We start from the raw sequence: 14,232 nt of genomic DNA on the forward strand, positions 1-14,232 counted from the left end.
CAGCCGAACCCGATGCTCCTGGCAAGCCAGATCTCAAGGACTGGTCCAAGCATCACGTCGACCTGAAATGGAAAGCCCCGAAGAAAGACGGTGGAGCACCGATCGAGAAGTACATAATCGAAAAGAAAGATCAATTTGGTAAATGGCAAAAAGCGGCTGAAGTTCCTGGAAACAAAACGGAAGGTAGAGTCGAAGATCTCGTGGAAGGACAAAAGTATCAGTTCCGCGTAAAGGCAGTGAACAAAGGTGGCCAGAGCAAACCCAGCGAGCCAAGCGACAGTTTGGTTGCCAAGGATCGTTACGCCGCGCCAAAGATCGATCGTACAAACCTGAAAGACATCACGATCAAAGCCGGTACCCACATTCGATTGGACGTGAAGGTCAGTGGCGAACCACCTCCAACGAAGACTTGGTATCTGAACAAGGCGAAGCAGGAAACTGCCGGTGTCTTGACAATCGAGTTGGAAGACTACAGAACAAAGTTCATCGTGTCGTCGGCTAGCAGAGCTCACTGCGGCACTTTAACATTGAAAGCGGAGAACAGCTCTGGAAAAGACGAGGCGTCCATTGAAATTCTGGTTCTGGACAAGCCTGGCAAACCGGAAGGCCCTCTGAAAGTGTCCGACGTGCACAAAGAAGGATGCACGCTCAAATGGAATCCACCACTGGACGATGGTGGTGCACCATTAGATCATTACGTGGTCGAGAAAATGGACACGGAAACGGGACGATGGATCCCCGTAGGACGCACCAAGGAACCCACCATGGTCGTAGAAAATCTGGTACCTGGTCAAGAGTACAAGTTCCGTGTTGCCGCCGTGAACGCGGAAGGTGAATCGGAACCTTTGGAAACGGATCATGGAATCGTGGCGAAAAATCCATTCGGTTAGCATCAATATTTTTTTAAGACAACGAACGATTTACTAACGTTATTGTACCCTGTTTACAGACGAGCCAGGTCCACCTGGTCGCCCAGAGGCAACCGATTGGGACAAAGATCACATAGACCTAAGATGGACTCCACCATTGACCGATGGTGGATCTCCAATCACTGGATATGTGATCGAGAAGCGCGAAAAGGATAGTCCACGCTGGATAAAGGCTTGCGAAACCGGACCCGATTGCAAGGGTCGCGTCGACAACCTCGACGAAGGCGTCGAGTACGAGTTCCGCGTAAAAGCTATCAATGCCGCTGGTCCTGGTGAACCCTCCGACGCCAGCAAGCCAATTACAGCCAAGAGTCGACGACGTAAGATCGCTTTTCGTTCAATCGATCCTCTTTTTTATTTTCTTTTTATTTTTCTTAAGTTTCTTCTTATTTCTCCTCCACAGTCGCACCAAAGATTGACCGAAAGAACTTGCGCGACATCACGGTACGCGAGAACGAAGGATTCCACTTCGACGTGAAAATCATTGGAGAACCACCACCAGACGTCACATGGGTCATCAACAACAAGAGTATTCAACAGACAACGTTCCGTAGAATACAAAACGTTCCGTACAACAGCAAATTTTTCAATGACAAACCCGAGCGAAAAGACAGTGGCATGTACAAGATAACAGCGGTGAATCAATATGGATCTGACACAGCTGAAGTCGAAGTCACCGTTGTCTGTGAGTATTCGTTCGTTTCGTTCAAAAGTTTTTCTAGAAGACCCTGGTGACTTTTAAAATCGTAAATAATTTGGCAGCTAAACCCGGTAAACCCGAGGGACCGCTCGAAGTGTCGGACATTCACAAAGAAGGATGCACGCTCAAGTGGAAGAAACCAAAGGACGATGGAGGTGAACCGATCGAAGCGTACCTCGTGGAAAAGTTCGATCCAGACACAGGTGTTTGGTTACCAGTCGGTAAGACAACTGCACCAGAGATGAAGGTAGAAGGATTGACACCTGGACACGAGTATAAGTTCAGGGTGAAAGCGTTGAACAAGGAAGGAGAGTCGGAACCGTTGGAGACTTACAGTTCGATCGTGGCTAAGGATCCATTCAGTAAGTACTTAATCTGAAAGCAACGATTCGAAAGCAAGGACTTGACGATCGATTAATTCTCGTTTAGCTGTTCCAAGTCCTCCGGGAGCACCGGAACCGGTTGACTGGACTGCCAACCAGGTTGAACTGACTTGGAAAGAACCTGTCAGCGACGGTGGTTCGCCAATCACCGGGTACATAATCGAAAAGAAGGATAAGTACAGTACAATGTGGGAGAAGGCAGTGGAAATCGAGACACCCAGCACGAAAGCTTTGGTCCATGGTTTGATCGAGGGCAACGACTACCTGTTCCGAGTAATAGCCGTGAACAAAGCTGGTCAATCGGAACCAGGAGATGCCAGCAAAACGTTTACGGCTAAGCCACGTTTCTGTAAGTGAATTTACGTTTATTATGTTTATTTTTCACAACACACGGGCACCCATCCAATTGCTTTTACCGTCGCGTTGTATCCCTGACACGAAAGAAACGCGTATCCTCGTGGTAATTATACGATCCTATGTACCATTGACAATCACGGCGCACCAATGGCTCCATAAATAACCGTTATTGAGATTGATTTTTGGCACTATCGACGAATCGGTCACGTATAAATTTCATTCCCTCAGTGGCACCGAAGATTGATCGTCGCAATCTACGGGACGTCACCCTGTCGGCTGGTTCCTTGCTGAGATTTGACGCTAACGTAATCGGCGAACCACCGCCACACATCGAGTGGCGATACGGAGCCATACCTCTGCACTCGGATAGAAAAGTGCAAATCGACAATTCAGAGTACAGTACCAAGTTCAGCATTCGTCCCGTGTCGCGCGACGACAGCGGTGATTATACCGTCACGGCAAGCAATTCATCCGGAAGAGACTCTGTCACGGTACAAGTCACAGTCACCGATAAACCGATGCCGCCCGAAGGACCGCTTCAAGTCACGGACGTTCACAAAGAGGGATGCAAACTCAAGTGGAAGAGACCGAAAGACGACGGTGGTACTCCCATCGAGTACTACCAAGTCGATAAAATGGATCCAGAGACTGGATGCTGGGTGCCTTGCGGTCGCTCTACCGAACCTCGTAAGTTTCCTCGCTATTTCGAGAAAGAAATAAAAGCTAAAAGATAAGAAATAAACGATTAAACTGCTTTCGTGTATCTAGTTCTGGAGGTGACGGGATTGACACCAGGCAAGGAATATTTGTTCCGTGTAAGTGCGGTAAATGCCGAAGGGGAGTCGAAACCTCTGGAAGCGGAACAGGCGATCTTAGCCAAGAATCCATATGGTGAGTGAATTAAAACAAAGCGAAACTAAAAACGAAACGAAAAATAAACGTGTCTGTTTTCAATTTCAGACGAACCAGGTAAACCTGGCGATCTACGAGTCACCGATTGGGACAAGGACCACGTCGATCTCAAATGGACTCCGCCCGAGAGCGACGGTGGCTCGCCTGTCACGGGATACATCATTGAAAAGAAAGACAAATACGGTGAATGGGAAAAAGCTCTCGAAGTGCCGGCGGACGAAACCTCGGCAACTGTTCCCGACTTGATAGAAGGCCAACCGTACGAGTTCCGTGTACGAGCAGTAAACAAAGCTGGCCCCGGCGAGCCTTCCGATGCGACGCCAACAATCATTGCCAAACCGCGAAACCAAGCACCCAGGATCGATCGTACCAATCTGGTGGAGGTCAGAATCAAAGCTGGTCAGAATTTCAGCTTCGACGTGAAGGTTACCGGTGAACCTCCACCAACCACCAAATGGACGTTGGGCAAACGCGAGGTCAGGCCAACCGATCGCATCAAAGTCAAACACGTCGATTACAACACCACCCTCAGCGTCAGAATGGCAACCAGAGCTGAATCTGGCAAATACACGATCACAGCTGAGAACATAAATGGCATGGACGAGGCAGTGGTCAAAGTGACGGTCCTAGACAAACCCAGCCCACCTCAAGGACCGCTAAGAGCATCGGACGTGCACGCCGAAGGATGTAAACTAAATTGGAAACCTCCGGAAGACGACGGCGGTCAACCGATCGAAAAGTACGTCGTCGAAAAGATGGACGAAACGACCGGTCGCTGGGTACCAGCAGGTGAAACCGACGGACCCGAGACGTCTCTTCAAGTAGACGGGCTCACTCCTGGTCACAAATACAAGTTTAGAGTACGAGCGGTTAACAAACAAGGCAAATCGGAACCGCTCACGGCTATGCAAAGCGTCGAAGCAAAGAATCCATTCGGTAAGGGAACTTTCCATTTCTATCGATCTAAGATGTAACAAATTGTATTATCATTTTGTCATTTTATCATTTGCAGACGAACCAGGAAAGCCTGGCACGCCAGTCGTCAGCGATTACGACTCTGACTTTGTCGAACTTCAATGGGATCGTCCTCAAGAAGACGGCGGTTCACCCATTACTGGTTACATTATAGAGAAGCGAGACAAATACAGCCCTACTTGGGAGAAATGCGCGGAAGTCGAGGGTGACGTGAATCGTGGAAAAGTCAATGACCTTGTCGAAGGCACCCATTATGAATTCCGTGTTAGAGCGGTGAACAAAGCTGGACCGGGTGAACCGTCCGACGCTTCTAAATCCCACTTGGCGCGTCCTAAGAATCGTAAGTATTCGAATCCCGCCTTCACCCCTCGCCACGATGAATCTTTATTAATTTAGAAAACAATTTCATTTTTAGTTCCACCAAAGATCGACAGGAAGTACATGTTGGACGTGAAAGTAAAAGCTGGTGGTTTCTACGACTTCGACGTTCCGGTAATCGGTGAGCCACCTCCAACCAAGGAATGGTCGCTAAAGGGTACGGTCATTATACCGACCGATCGTATCAAAATCGTTAACGAAGATTACAACACCAAAGTTCGCGTAATGGAAGCAAAACGTTCCGATTCTGGCGTATACACGTTGGAGGCCAAGAACATCAACGGCAGAGACAGCGCTACGCTAACCGTGAACGTTCTCGATGTGCCATCTCCGCCGGAGGGTCCGTTGAAGATCGACGGCGTGACAAAGAACGGTTGCAACTTGAAGTGGCGAGCACCGAAAGACGACGGTGGCTCGGAGATACAATATTACCAGGTGGAGAAGATGGACACAGAAAATATGCGATGGGTACCGGTAGCAGAAGCAACGACCACCTACGCTCACGTCGATCATCTGATCGAAGGACACGACTATCAATTCCGCGTACGTGCCGTAAACAAACAAGGAGAATCTCAACCACTTACCGGTATGGATACGATTACTGCTAAAGATCCATTTGATAAACCTGACAAACCGGGAGCACCTGTCGCCACCGACTGGGACAAGGATCGTGTCGACCTGGAGTGGGCAGCACCGAAGAAAGACGGCGGTTCACCCATAACTGGATACATTATCGAGAAACGACCACGTTTCGGACAATGGGAGAAGGCGCTCGAGATCGACGGAAATAAGACTAACGCTAGAGTACCGGATCTGATTGAAGGTCAAGAGTACGAGTTCAGAGTCATCGCTGTGAACAAAGCTGGTCCTGGTGAACCCTCGGAAGCTTCTGCTCCGATCGTCGCCAAACCACGATTCCGTAAGTGAAACATCCTCCTAAGCCGAAGTATTGTACTTCGACTCTAACGTTAAACGTTTATTACAGTTGCCCCATCTTTCGACCCGCACCTACTGAACGACCTTGTCGTTCGAGCTGGACAGAAGATCAGCTACATCATTCCCATCCAAGCTTCGCCTAAGCCTGTGGCCACGTGGTCGCTGGAAGGAGCAGTAATCATGGCCGATTCTCGTCACGAAATGTACACTACTCACACCGAAACTACCTTTGAGATACCATTCTCCGTTCGCTCCGATACCGGTCGATACACATTGACCCTCGAAAACGATCAAGGAAAATTCAGGTAATTATCATTAACTCACCATAGGATGGATTTTTCTGAAAGGTCTAAATTCAGTGATGCATTATATACGAGAATTAAAATGTTTCAGCGCGAGCGCTAGAGTCACTGTTCTGGACAGACCTTCACCACCACAGAAACCGCTACAAATTAGCAATATTACCAAAGAAGGTTGTCATTTGACTTGGGGTCATCCGGCGGACGACGGAGGTAGTCCCATCTTGCACTACATTATCGAAAAGATGGACCTGTCTCGAGGCACGTGGTCCGATGCTGGCATGAGCACGATACTGAGCCACGAAGTAGCCCGACTGACGCATCGCAAGGAGTATCTGTTCCGAGTTAAGGCTGTTAATTCCATAGGAGAATCCGATCCGCTCGAAGCACCCAAGAGCATCGTAGCCAAGAACGAATTCGGTTAGTGCATTCTTTATTAATTGTTCGATATGTAATTTTCATCTTACTCACGGGACAATTAAATGCGTTTAGACGAACCGGACGCACCTGGAAAGCCACAGATTACGGATTGGGACAAAGATCACGTGGATCTGAAGTGGCCAGCGCCGGGCAGCGACGGTGGCTCTCCGATCACAGGATACATTGTTCAAAAGAAAGAGAAGGGTAGTCCTTACTGGGTTAACGCCGTCCACGTACCACCTAATCAGACAAGCGCAACCGTTCCCGACTTAACGGAAGGACAAGAATACGAATTCCGTGTGATCGCGGTGAACGCAGCCGGACAATCGGAACCATCCGAACCGAGCGACCTCATCACTGCGAAACCTCGTTACCGTGAGTTTCCACAACAAATAATGATAATGATAGCATTTAATTGTGCGTTTCGCTAATGGTCAAACTGAATCGTTTCAGTGGCTCCAAAGATCAAGACGCCTTTGCAAGATATCCGCATCAAGGCTGGCCTCATCTTTCACGTTGACATTGATTTCGTCGGTGAACCAACGCCGGAAGTCAGTTGGACCGTAGGAAGCCAAGAACTGCAAACGACCGAAAGGACGACCGTTACTTCGATCGGTTATCACACCATCGTTCATACCGTTAATGCTCAACGATCCGATTCTGGCCTGTATCACCTGTTGCTGAAGAACAGCAGCGGAATAGACGAAGGTAGTTTCCAGGTGATCGTTCTCGACAGACCAGGCCCGCCAGAGGGTCCTTTGCAATACGAAGAGATCACGAGCCAGTCGGTTACTTTGTCCTGGAAACCACCAAAGGATAACGGCGGTAGCGAAATTACGTGAGTAATGATAATAGTTTAAAGTTTCCAACGAAACTACAGGATAACGTTGCGTTTGTTCCTTTTTACAGTGGATACGTAATCGAGAAACGTGATCTGACTCACGGTGGTGGCTGGGTACCAGCGGTAACCCACGTTAATCCCAAGTACAACCACGCCACCGTTCCAAGATTGCTCGAAGGTACCACGTACGAGTTCAGAGTGTCCGCAGAAAATCTTCAAGGACGTTCCGAGCCGCTGACCACCGACCACTCGGTCGTCGCTAAGAACCAATTCGGTAAATTTCAAATTTACTGTCGAATAAAGTAAATTTACGTCTAACCATTGCAAACTTTTTGTACATTCAGTTGCACCTGGACAGCCTGGCAAGCCAGAATGCGTCGACGCAGACAAGGATCACATAAAGATCAGATGGACAGCGCCCATCAGCAACGGTGGATCGAAGATCATCGGTTACGACGTGGAGCGTCGCGACCGTGCAACCGGTCGCTGGCTGAAGTTGAACAAAGAGCCTGCGAGGTACGCTGAATATTACGATGATCACGTAACCGAGGGTCACCAATACGAGTACCGTGTCACGGCTATAAATGCCGCCGGAGCAGGCAAACCTAGCGACACCTCTGCGGTGTTTATCGCGAAACCGATGAAAGAGAAGCCAAAGTTGAATCTCGACGCACTGATAGGACGTAGGATCAAAGTTCGTGCCGGAGAACCGATCAACGTTAACATTCCATTGTCCGGTGCTCCAACGCCTACCATCGAATGGACCAAAGACTCAAAGCCTCTCGTCGAGACTTTGCGAATCACTGTAAGTATAAGACACGGCATTGCCGATACCGGTAAGTTTTTAGCTAATATCCATAAATAATTTTTAGACCGAAACGAAGAGCGACCGCACAAACTTGTCGATCGAGAAGTCGGTACGGGAAGACGGTGGTCTTTACACGATTACGGCAACGAACGAGCACGGCAAAGATTCAGCCGACATCGAGGTGATCGTGGTAGACAGACCAGGACCACCCCAAGGTCCTCTTCAATACACTGGCACTACTCAAGAGTCCGTATCTTTGTCCTGGAACCGACCACTGGACGATGGCGGATCCGACATTACCAACTACATCGTCGAAGTATCGGACTACGGTGCAGACAATTGGCGTCAAACTCCTGGATATTGTCCGAGAACCAGCTACACTGCAAAAGGACTCACCGAGGGCAAAAAGTATGTCTTCAGGGTACGAGCGGAGAACATGTACGGTGTTTCGGAACCGTTGGAAGGGAAACCAGTTATCGCCAAGAGTCCGTACGATCCACCAGATGCGCCCAGTCAACCCGAAATTCTTGGCTACACACCCAACAGCTGCAGTCTCCTCTGGACCCCACCGGTTAATACCGGTGGCAAGCCTATCACTGGTAAGAAACTTTATTCTTTACAACATTCACATATTCTATATTCACATACGTTTAAATATCATCTTTTTCAACTACAGGATATTACGTGGAGAGGCGTGAACGCGGTGGCGAATGGCTGAAAGTTAACAACTATCCAACTCCAAATACAACCTTTACCGTGCAAGACCTTCACGAAGGATCGAAATACGAATTCCGAGTGATTGCTGTTAACGAAGCAGGACCTGGTAAACCTAGCAAGCCTACCGAACCGATCACTGCTGGACATCAACGTCGTAAGTAGAACGAGACAAGTACCTAAGTGTTTTAACAGATCGATTAACTAACGTTTACGATACGATTTTTCATCAGTACGTCCTGATGCTCCCGAGCCACCGAAACCCGACAGAATAACGAAGGATTCCGTGACGCTTAGCTGGCGCCCACCGCGCAACGACGGTGGTGCCAAGATCAGAGGCTACATAATCCAGAAGAAGACAAGAGCTCAGGACGAATGGGACGACGTAAACGGTGCACTGATACCAACGAACGTTTACACGGTGCCGAAACTGACCGAAGGCGAAGAGTATCTGTTCAGGGTGATCGCGGTGAACGATGTCGGCAAGAGCGATCCGAGTCGCGCGAGCAATCCGATCGTTATCGAGGAACAACCCAACAAACCGGTCATGGATCTTGGTGGAGTTCGCGATATCACCGTTCGTGCAGGCGAAGATTTCTCTATTCACGTGCCTTACATCGGTTTCCCGAAACCCACTGCCACCTGGTTCGCTAACGACGTTATCAAAGATGAAAGCGACTCACGAGTACACCAACAGTTGGGTGATGACTATGCTAGGTATCTATTGAAACGTTTCGCCGGATTGCTTTTCTAAAGGGATAACGAACTGTAGACTATTAAATTCTTTTGATTACAGCTTGGTGGTAAAGAATTCGAAGCGTTCGGATGGCGGTCAGTACCGTCTGCAGCTACGCAATTCTTCCGGCTTCGACACGGCCACTGTGAACGTTAAAGTTCTCGATCGTCCGAATCCTCCAGTGAATCTCCATGCCGACGAATTTGGCGGAGACGCTCTCACTCTCTTCTGGAATCCACCAAAAGACAACGGTGGCGCCGATATTACCAACTACGTGGTCGAGAAACGAGAACCAAAAGGCACGTGGTCGAAGGTTAGCAGCTACATCACAACACCGTTCGTTCGGGTAAGGAACCTGATGGTGGGAAGCATGTACGAATTCCGGGTGATGGCTGAGAATCAATACGGCACCTCGGATCCTGTCACGACGATGGATCCGATCAAGGCCAGACATCCGTTCGATCCACCTGGAGCGCCTGGAACTCCAAGAGGCGTCGAAACTACCGAAGACAGCATCACGATTACCTGGACCAAGCCTCGTCACGATGGTGGCTCTCCTATTCTTGGATACGTTATCGAGAAACGTCTACTGAGCGAGGACAAATGGGTGAAAGCCACCCCGTCTCTCGTTCACGAGACTACTTATAGGTAAGTGGTCAATTTGAGAAGAATTTTTCACGCGAATACACAACGATGTTTGAATTTATACAGAGTAACTGGATTGATCGAAAATCACGATTACGAGTTCCGCGTAGCGGCTGAAAATGCAGCTGGCCGTGGACCATGGAGTTCCAATTCCGACGTGATCAGAGCCAGCGCACCGCCTTGTAAGTATTCCTCGATTACATCTCGAGGTCGCCGATTACATCTCGAATAATATTCGTTCCAGTCCCACCAAAGATCACGTCCGATCTGAGCATTCGCGACATGACGGTGATTGCCGGAGAACCGTTCACGATAACGGTTCCATACACGGCAAATCCAAAACCAAGACCAAGCTGGTCCATCAACGGCGAAGAAGTCCTTACCGGAGATAGGATCAAATTTGATACCACGGACGTCGCCTCGCAATTCATCAACAAGAAAGCCAAGAGATCCGACACGGGAACTTACACGATTTATCTGACGAACACCGTTGGCACAGACTCTGCTTCCTGCAAGGTTCTCGTTGTCGGTAAGCATATTTCTTCCGTCAACTAGCCATGTAGATTTAATTCGTTATGCTTGAAATCAATCGAACTTTTTTATTCTGTTCGCAGACAAACCATCACCGCCGCAAGCACCTCTCGATATATCCGACATCACTCCCGAAACCTGCACGTTGTCTTGGAAACCACCGTTCGACGATGGTGGTTCACCTGTCACGAATTACGTTGTCGAGAAATTGGATCCGGCTGGCGTAAGTTTATATATTTATGAACTAGACAAACCTCGAGATAAGGATAACAAATTAATGTTAAATGTCACGAATGGTTCTAGTATTGGGTAAAACTGAGCAGTTTCGTAAGGAACACTCACTACGACGTGATCGGTTTGGAACCGAATCGCACGTACAACTTCCGTGTTCGCGCGGAGAACCAGTACGGAATATCGGATCCGTTACAAGCCGACGAACCGATCACCGCCAAATTCCCATTCACGGTGCCCGAACCACCTGGACAACCGCGCGTTATCGATTGGGACACGTCGAACGCGACAGTGGTATGGACTCGACCCATATCCGACGGTGGATCTCGTATTCAGGTACGTTACTTTGCTGTCTCGATACCATTCGCGTTGGTATCGCGAATAAACAACCAATTTATTTTTTCTTCAGGGTTACAAGATCGAATTCCGCGATCCTGCCGACGATGCCCAATGGCGAGTGGCAAACGACTACCTGGTCAAAGATACAACTTACATCTGTTACAATCTGTTGAGTGGTCACGAGTATGAGTTTAGAATAAGAGCAAAGAACGCTGCCGGCTTTAGCAAGCCTAGTCCACCTTCGGCGCCATTCAAATTGAAGAGCAAGTTCAACGTACCTTCGCCTCCTGGAACACCACAGGTAGTTAAAGTTGGCAAGAACTACGTTGACCTGAAATGGGAGGCTCCGGTATCGGACGGTGGCAGCCGCATCACTGGTTACATAATCGAGAAACGCGAAGTCGGAAGCGCTCTTTGGGCAAAGTGCAACGAGTACAACGTGACCGATACCGAGTACACCGTTTTGCATCTGATCGAGCGCGGCGACTACGAGTTCCGTATCTTTGCGGTGAACGCTGCAGGAAGATCCGAGCCGAGCTCTTGCACCACACCCGTCAAGATCTGCGAGGTCGAAGGTGGGGAGAAACCAGAATTTATCAGGACTCTGCCGATCAGTCAACACACACCGCTCGGAAAGATGCTGGTACTCGAATGCGAAGCTACCGGAAAGCCTTTGCCAACCGCCAGGTTAGTATTCGCGAAATCCTATCTTATTTTCCGATTACAATCCAATTTCTACAATCTTTACGCTCAATTAGGTGGCTGAAGAACGGCAGAGAGATCACGATCGGTGGTCGTTTCCGAACAGAGGCGTTTGACGGTATCTACAGGTTGATTATATCAGAAGTATGGGACGCGGACGCTGGCGATTACAGTTGTCAAGTATCGAATCCGCTCGGTATAGCTACGACAACGTGTTGGTTGAAGATCGGTACTCCGCCTCGCATCGAGCGCATGCCGGATGACTTGTACCTAGCCGAAGGAGATAACACCAAGATCAAGATTTATTACAGCGGCGATCAACCGATGGACGTTACTTTGAAAAAAGACGGGCACAAAGTGGTCGAAACTGGTCATCTCAAGTACACGGTGTTCGACGAGTATCTGATCATCTTTATAAAGGATATTCTAAAGGAGGACGCTGGCGTTTACGATCTGTCAATCTCGAACGACAGCGGTAGCGTGAGCGGTTCCTTCAACGTCTACATCACCGGTCTACCCGGACCGCCAACAGGACCTCTCGACGTCTCGGACATTAATAAACACACTTGCACACTTTCCTGGCATCCACCGAAATTCGACGGCGGTTTACGCGTTACTCACTACGTGGTCGAGCGTCGCGACGTCAGCCACACACACTGGATCATCGTCTCCTCTTTCTGCAAGGACACCACCTTCATGGTGCAAGGTCTGACAGAAGGACAGGAGTACCTATTCCGCGTAATGGCGGTGAACGACAACGGAATGGGACCTCCGCTCGAGGGTACCAATCCGATCAAAGCCAAGGCACCGTTCGATCCTCCGGGTCCTCCGGGAACCCCAAAGGTGATCGAAGTCGGTGGAGACTTTGTGAACCTTTCGTGGGAGAAGCCAGAGACGGACGGCGGTTCGAAGATCCAAGGCTACTGGATCGACAAACGAGAAGCCGGCAGCCAAACCTGGCAACGGGTCAACATCGTTATCTGCCTGCCGACTCAGATCAATATCAGCAATCTAATCGAAGGAAGACAGTACGAGTTCCGCGTGTTCGCACAGAACGCCGCTGGTCTCGGTCCAGAATCGAAAGCTTCGACCTCGGTGAAGATCACCGATCCTCAAGCGGCCAAACCACCGGAAGTCATTCAACCGTTGCACAAAGTCAACTGCGTGCAATATCACAACGCGCAATTCCAGTGCAAGATCATCGGTACACCGAAGCCGACGATCACATGGTTCAAGGGAGCACGCGAGATCGTCAGCGGTTCCCGATACAACATATACTCGGAGGGCGACATGCACTATCTGATAATCCACGACGTCTTCGGCGAAGACGCGGACGAGTACTTCTGCCGAGCGGTGAACAAGTGTGGCGTGAAATCAACCAAAGGCGAATTGTTGATCAAGACACCGCCGAAACTGAACGTACCGCCTCGTTTCCGAGACACAGCCTTCTTCGACAAGGGCGTCAACGTCGTGATCAAGATTCCGTTCACCGGTTACCCGAAACCAAAGATCAGCTGGGTCAGAGAAGGCGAGGTGATCGAATCCGGAGGACACTACACCGTCGAGGTGAAAGAGAGACACGCGGTCCTCACCATCATAGACGGAAGTCGAATCGATTCAGGTCCTTATCGCATCACTGCCGAAAACGATTTAGGCCAAGACACAGCCATCATCAAGATTCAGATCAGCGATCGTCCAGACCCGCCCAGATTCCCACAAGTGGACAACATTGGCCACGACTCGTTGGCCCTCAGCTGGAAACCACCGGTCTGGGACGGCGGCAGCAACATCACCAATTATCTGGTCGAGAAGAGAGAACATCCGATGACCAGCTGGATCCGAGTCGGAAATACCAGATTCTGCACGATGGCGGTTACCGGACTCAGTCCTGGCCATCAATACGACTTCAGAATTTCCGCGGAGAACATTTACGGCCGATCGGACCCGAGCGAAGTAACGCCTCTGATCACCACCAAAGGCACCGTCAAGAGGGAGTTCAAGAAGAAGGAATACCCGGTGGACGAGTCCGGCAAGAAGATTCGCGGACGAAGCGACGAGAAACCACGGGACTACGACCAATTCGTGTTCGATGTTTACAGCAAGTACGTGCCGCAGCCGGTTGAAATCAAACACATCTCGGTCTACGATAGATACGACATTCTCGAAGAAATTGGAACCGGCGCGTTCGGCGTGGTTCACCGTTGTCGCGAGCGAGCCACCGGTAACATCTTTGCCGCCAAATTTATCCCCGTATCCCACGCGATGGAGAAGGAACTGATCAGGAAGGAAATCGATATAATGAATCAATTGCATCATCCGAAACTGATCAATCTTCACGACGCGTTCGAGGACGACGACGAAATGGTGTTGATATTCGAATTGTGAGTATCTACGTT

At 49.5% G+C, this 14,232-nt stretch overlaps 1 protein-coding gene across 9 annotated transcripts in view; it reads left to right on the forward strand.

The window, feature by feature from the left end:
* LOC114871916 (twitchin) overlaps positions 1-14,232 on the forward strand; it is a 59,525-nt gene that overhangs the window by 40,590 nt on the left and 4,703 nt on the right. For all 9 annotated transcript variants that reach the window (XM_046286672.1, XM_046286688.1, XM_046286704.1 and 6 more), the window contains 26 exons: positions 4-885; positions 950-1,249; positions 1,333-1,614; positions 1,692-1,991; positions 2,059-2,361; positions 2,598-3,056; positions 3,138-3,260; positions 3,330-4,217; positions 4,294-4,596; positions 4,672-5,553; positions 5,620-5,875; positions 5,964-6,289; positions 6,362-6,664; positions 6,743-7,127; positions 7,199-7,404; positions 7,475-7,935; positions 8,003-8,537; positions 8,615-8,809; positions 8,886-9,369; positions 9,449-10,036; positions 10,100-10,215; positions 10,278-10,562; positions 10,648-10,787; positions 10,868-11,131; positions 11,205-11,821; positions 11,893-14,217. In XM_046286672.1, coding sequence (XP_046142628.1) covers positions 4-885; positions 950-1,249; positions 1,333-1,614; positions 1,692-1,991; positions 2,059-2,361; positions 2,598-3,056; positions 3,138-3,260; positions 3,330-4,217; positions 4,294-4,596; positions 4,672-5,553; positions 5,620-5,875; positions 5,964-6,289; positions 6,362-6,664; positions 6,743-7,127; positions 7,199-7,404; positions 7,475-7,935; positions 8,003-8,537; positions 8,615-8,809; positions 8,886-9,369; positions 9,449-10,036; positions 10,100-10,215; positions 10,278-10,562; positions 10,648-10,787; positions 10,868-11,131; positions 11,205-11,821; positions 11,893-14,217 — 12,208 coding nt within the window. The remainder of the gene's footprint in view (positions 1-3; positions 886-949; positions 1,250-1,332; positions 1,615-1,691; positions 1,992-2,058; positions 2,362-2,597; positions 3,057-3,137; positions 3,261-3,329; positions 4,218-4,293; positions 4,597-4,671; positions 5,554-5,619; positions 5,876-5,963; positions 6,290-6,361; positions 6,665-6,742; positions 7,128-7,198; positions 7,405-7,474; positions 7,936-8,002; positions 8,538-8,614; positions 8,810-8,885; positions 9,370-9,448; positions 10,037-10,099; positions 10,216-10,277; positions 10,563-10,647; positions 10,788-10,867; positions 11,132-11,204; positions 11,822-11,892; positions 14,218-14,232) is intronic.

This window comes from Osmia bicornis, chromosome 1 (assembly GCF_907164935.1).
Source record: "Osmia bicornis bicornis chromosome 1, iOsmBic2.1, whole genome shotgun sequence".
Taxonomy (NCBI): Eukaryota; Metazoa; Arthropoda; class Insecta; order Hymenoptera; family Megachilidae; genus Osmia; species Osmia bicornis.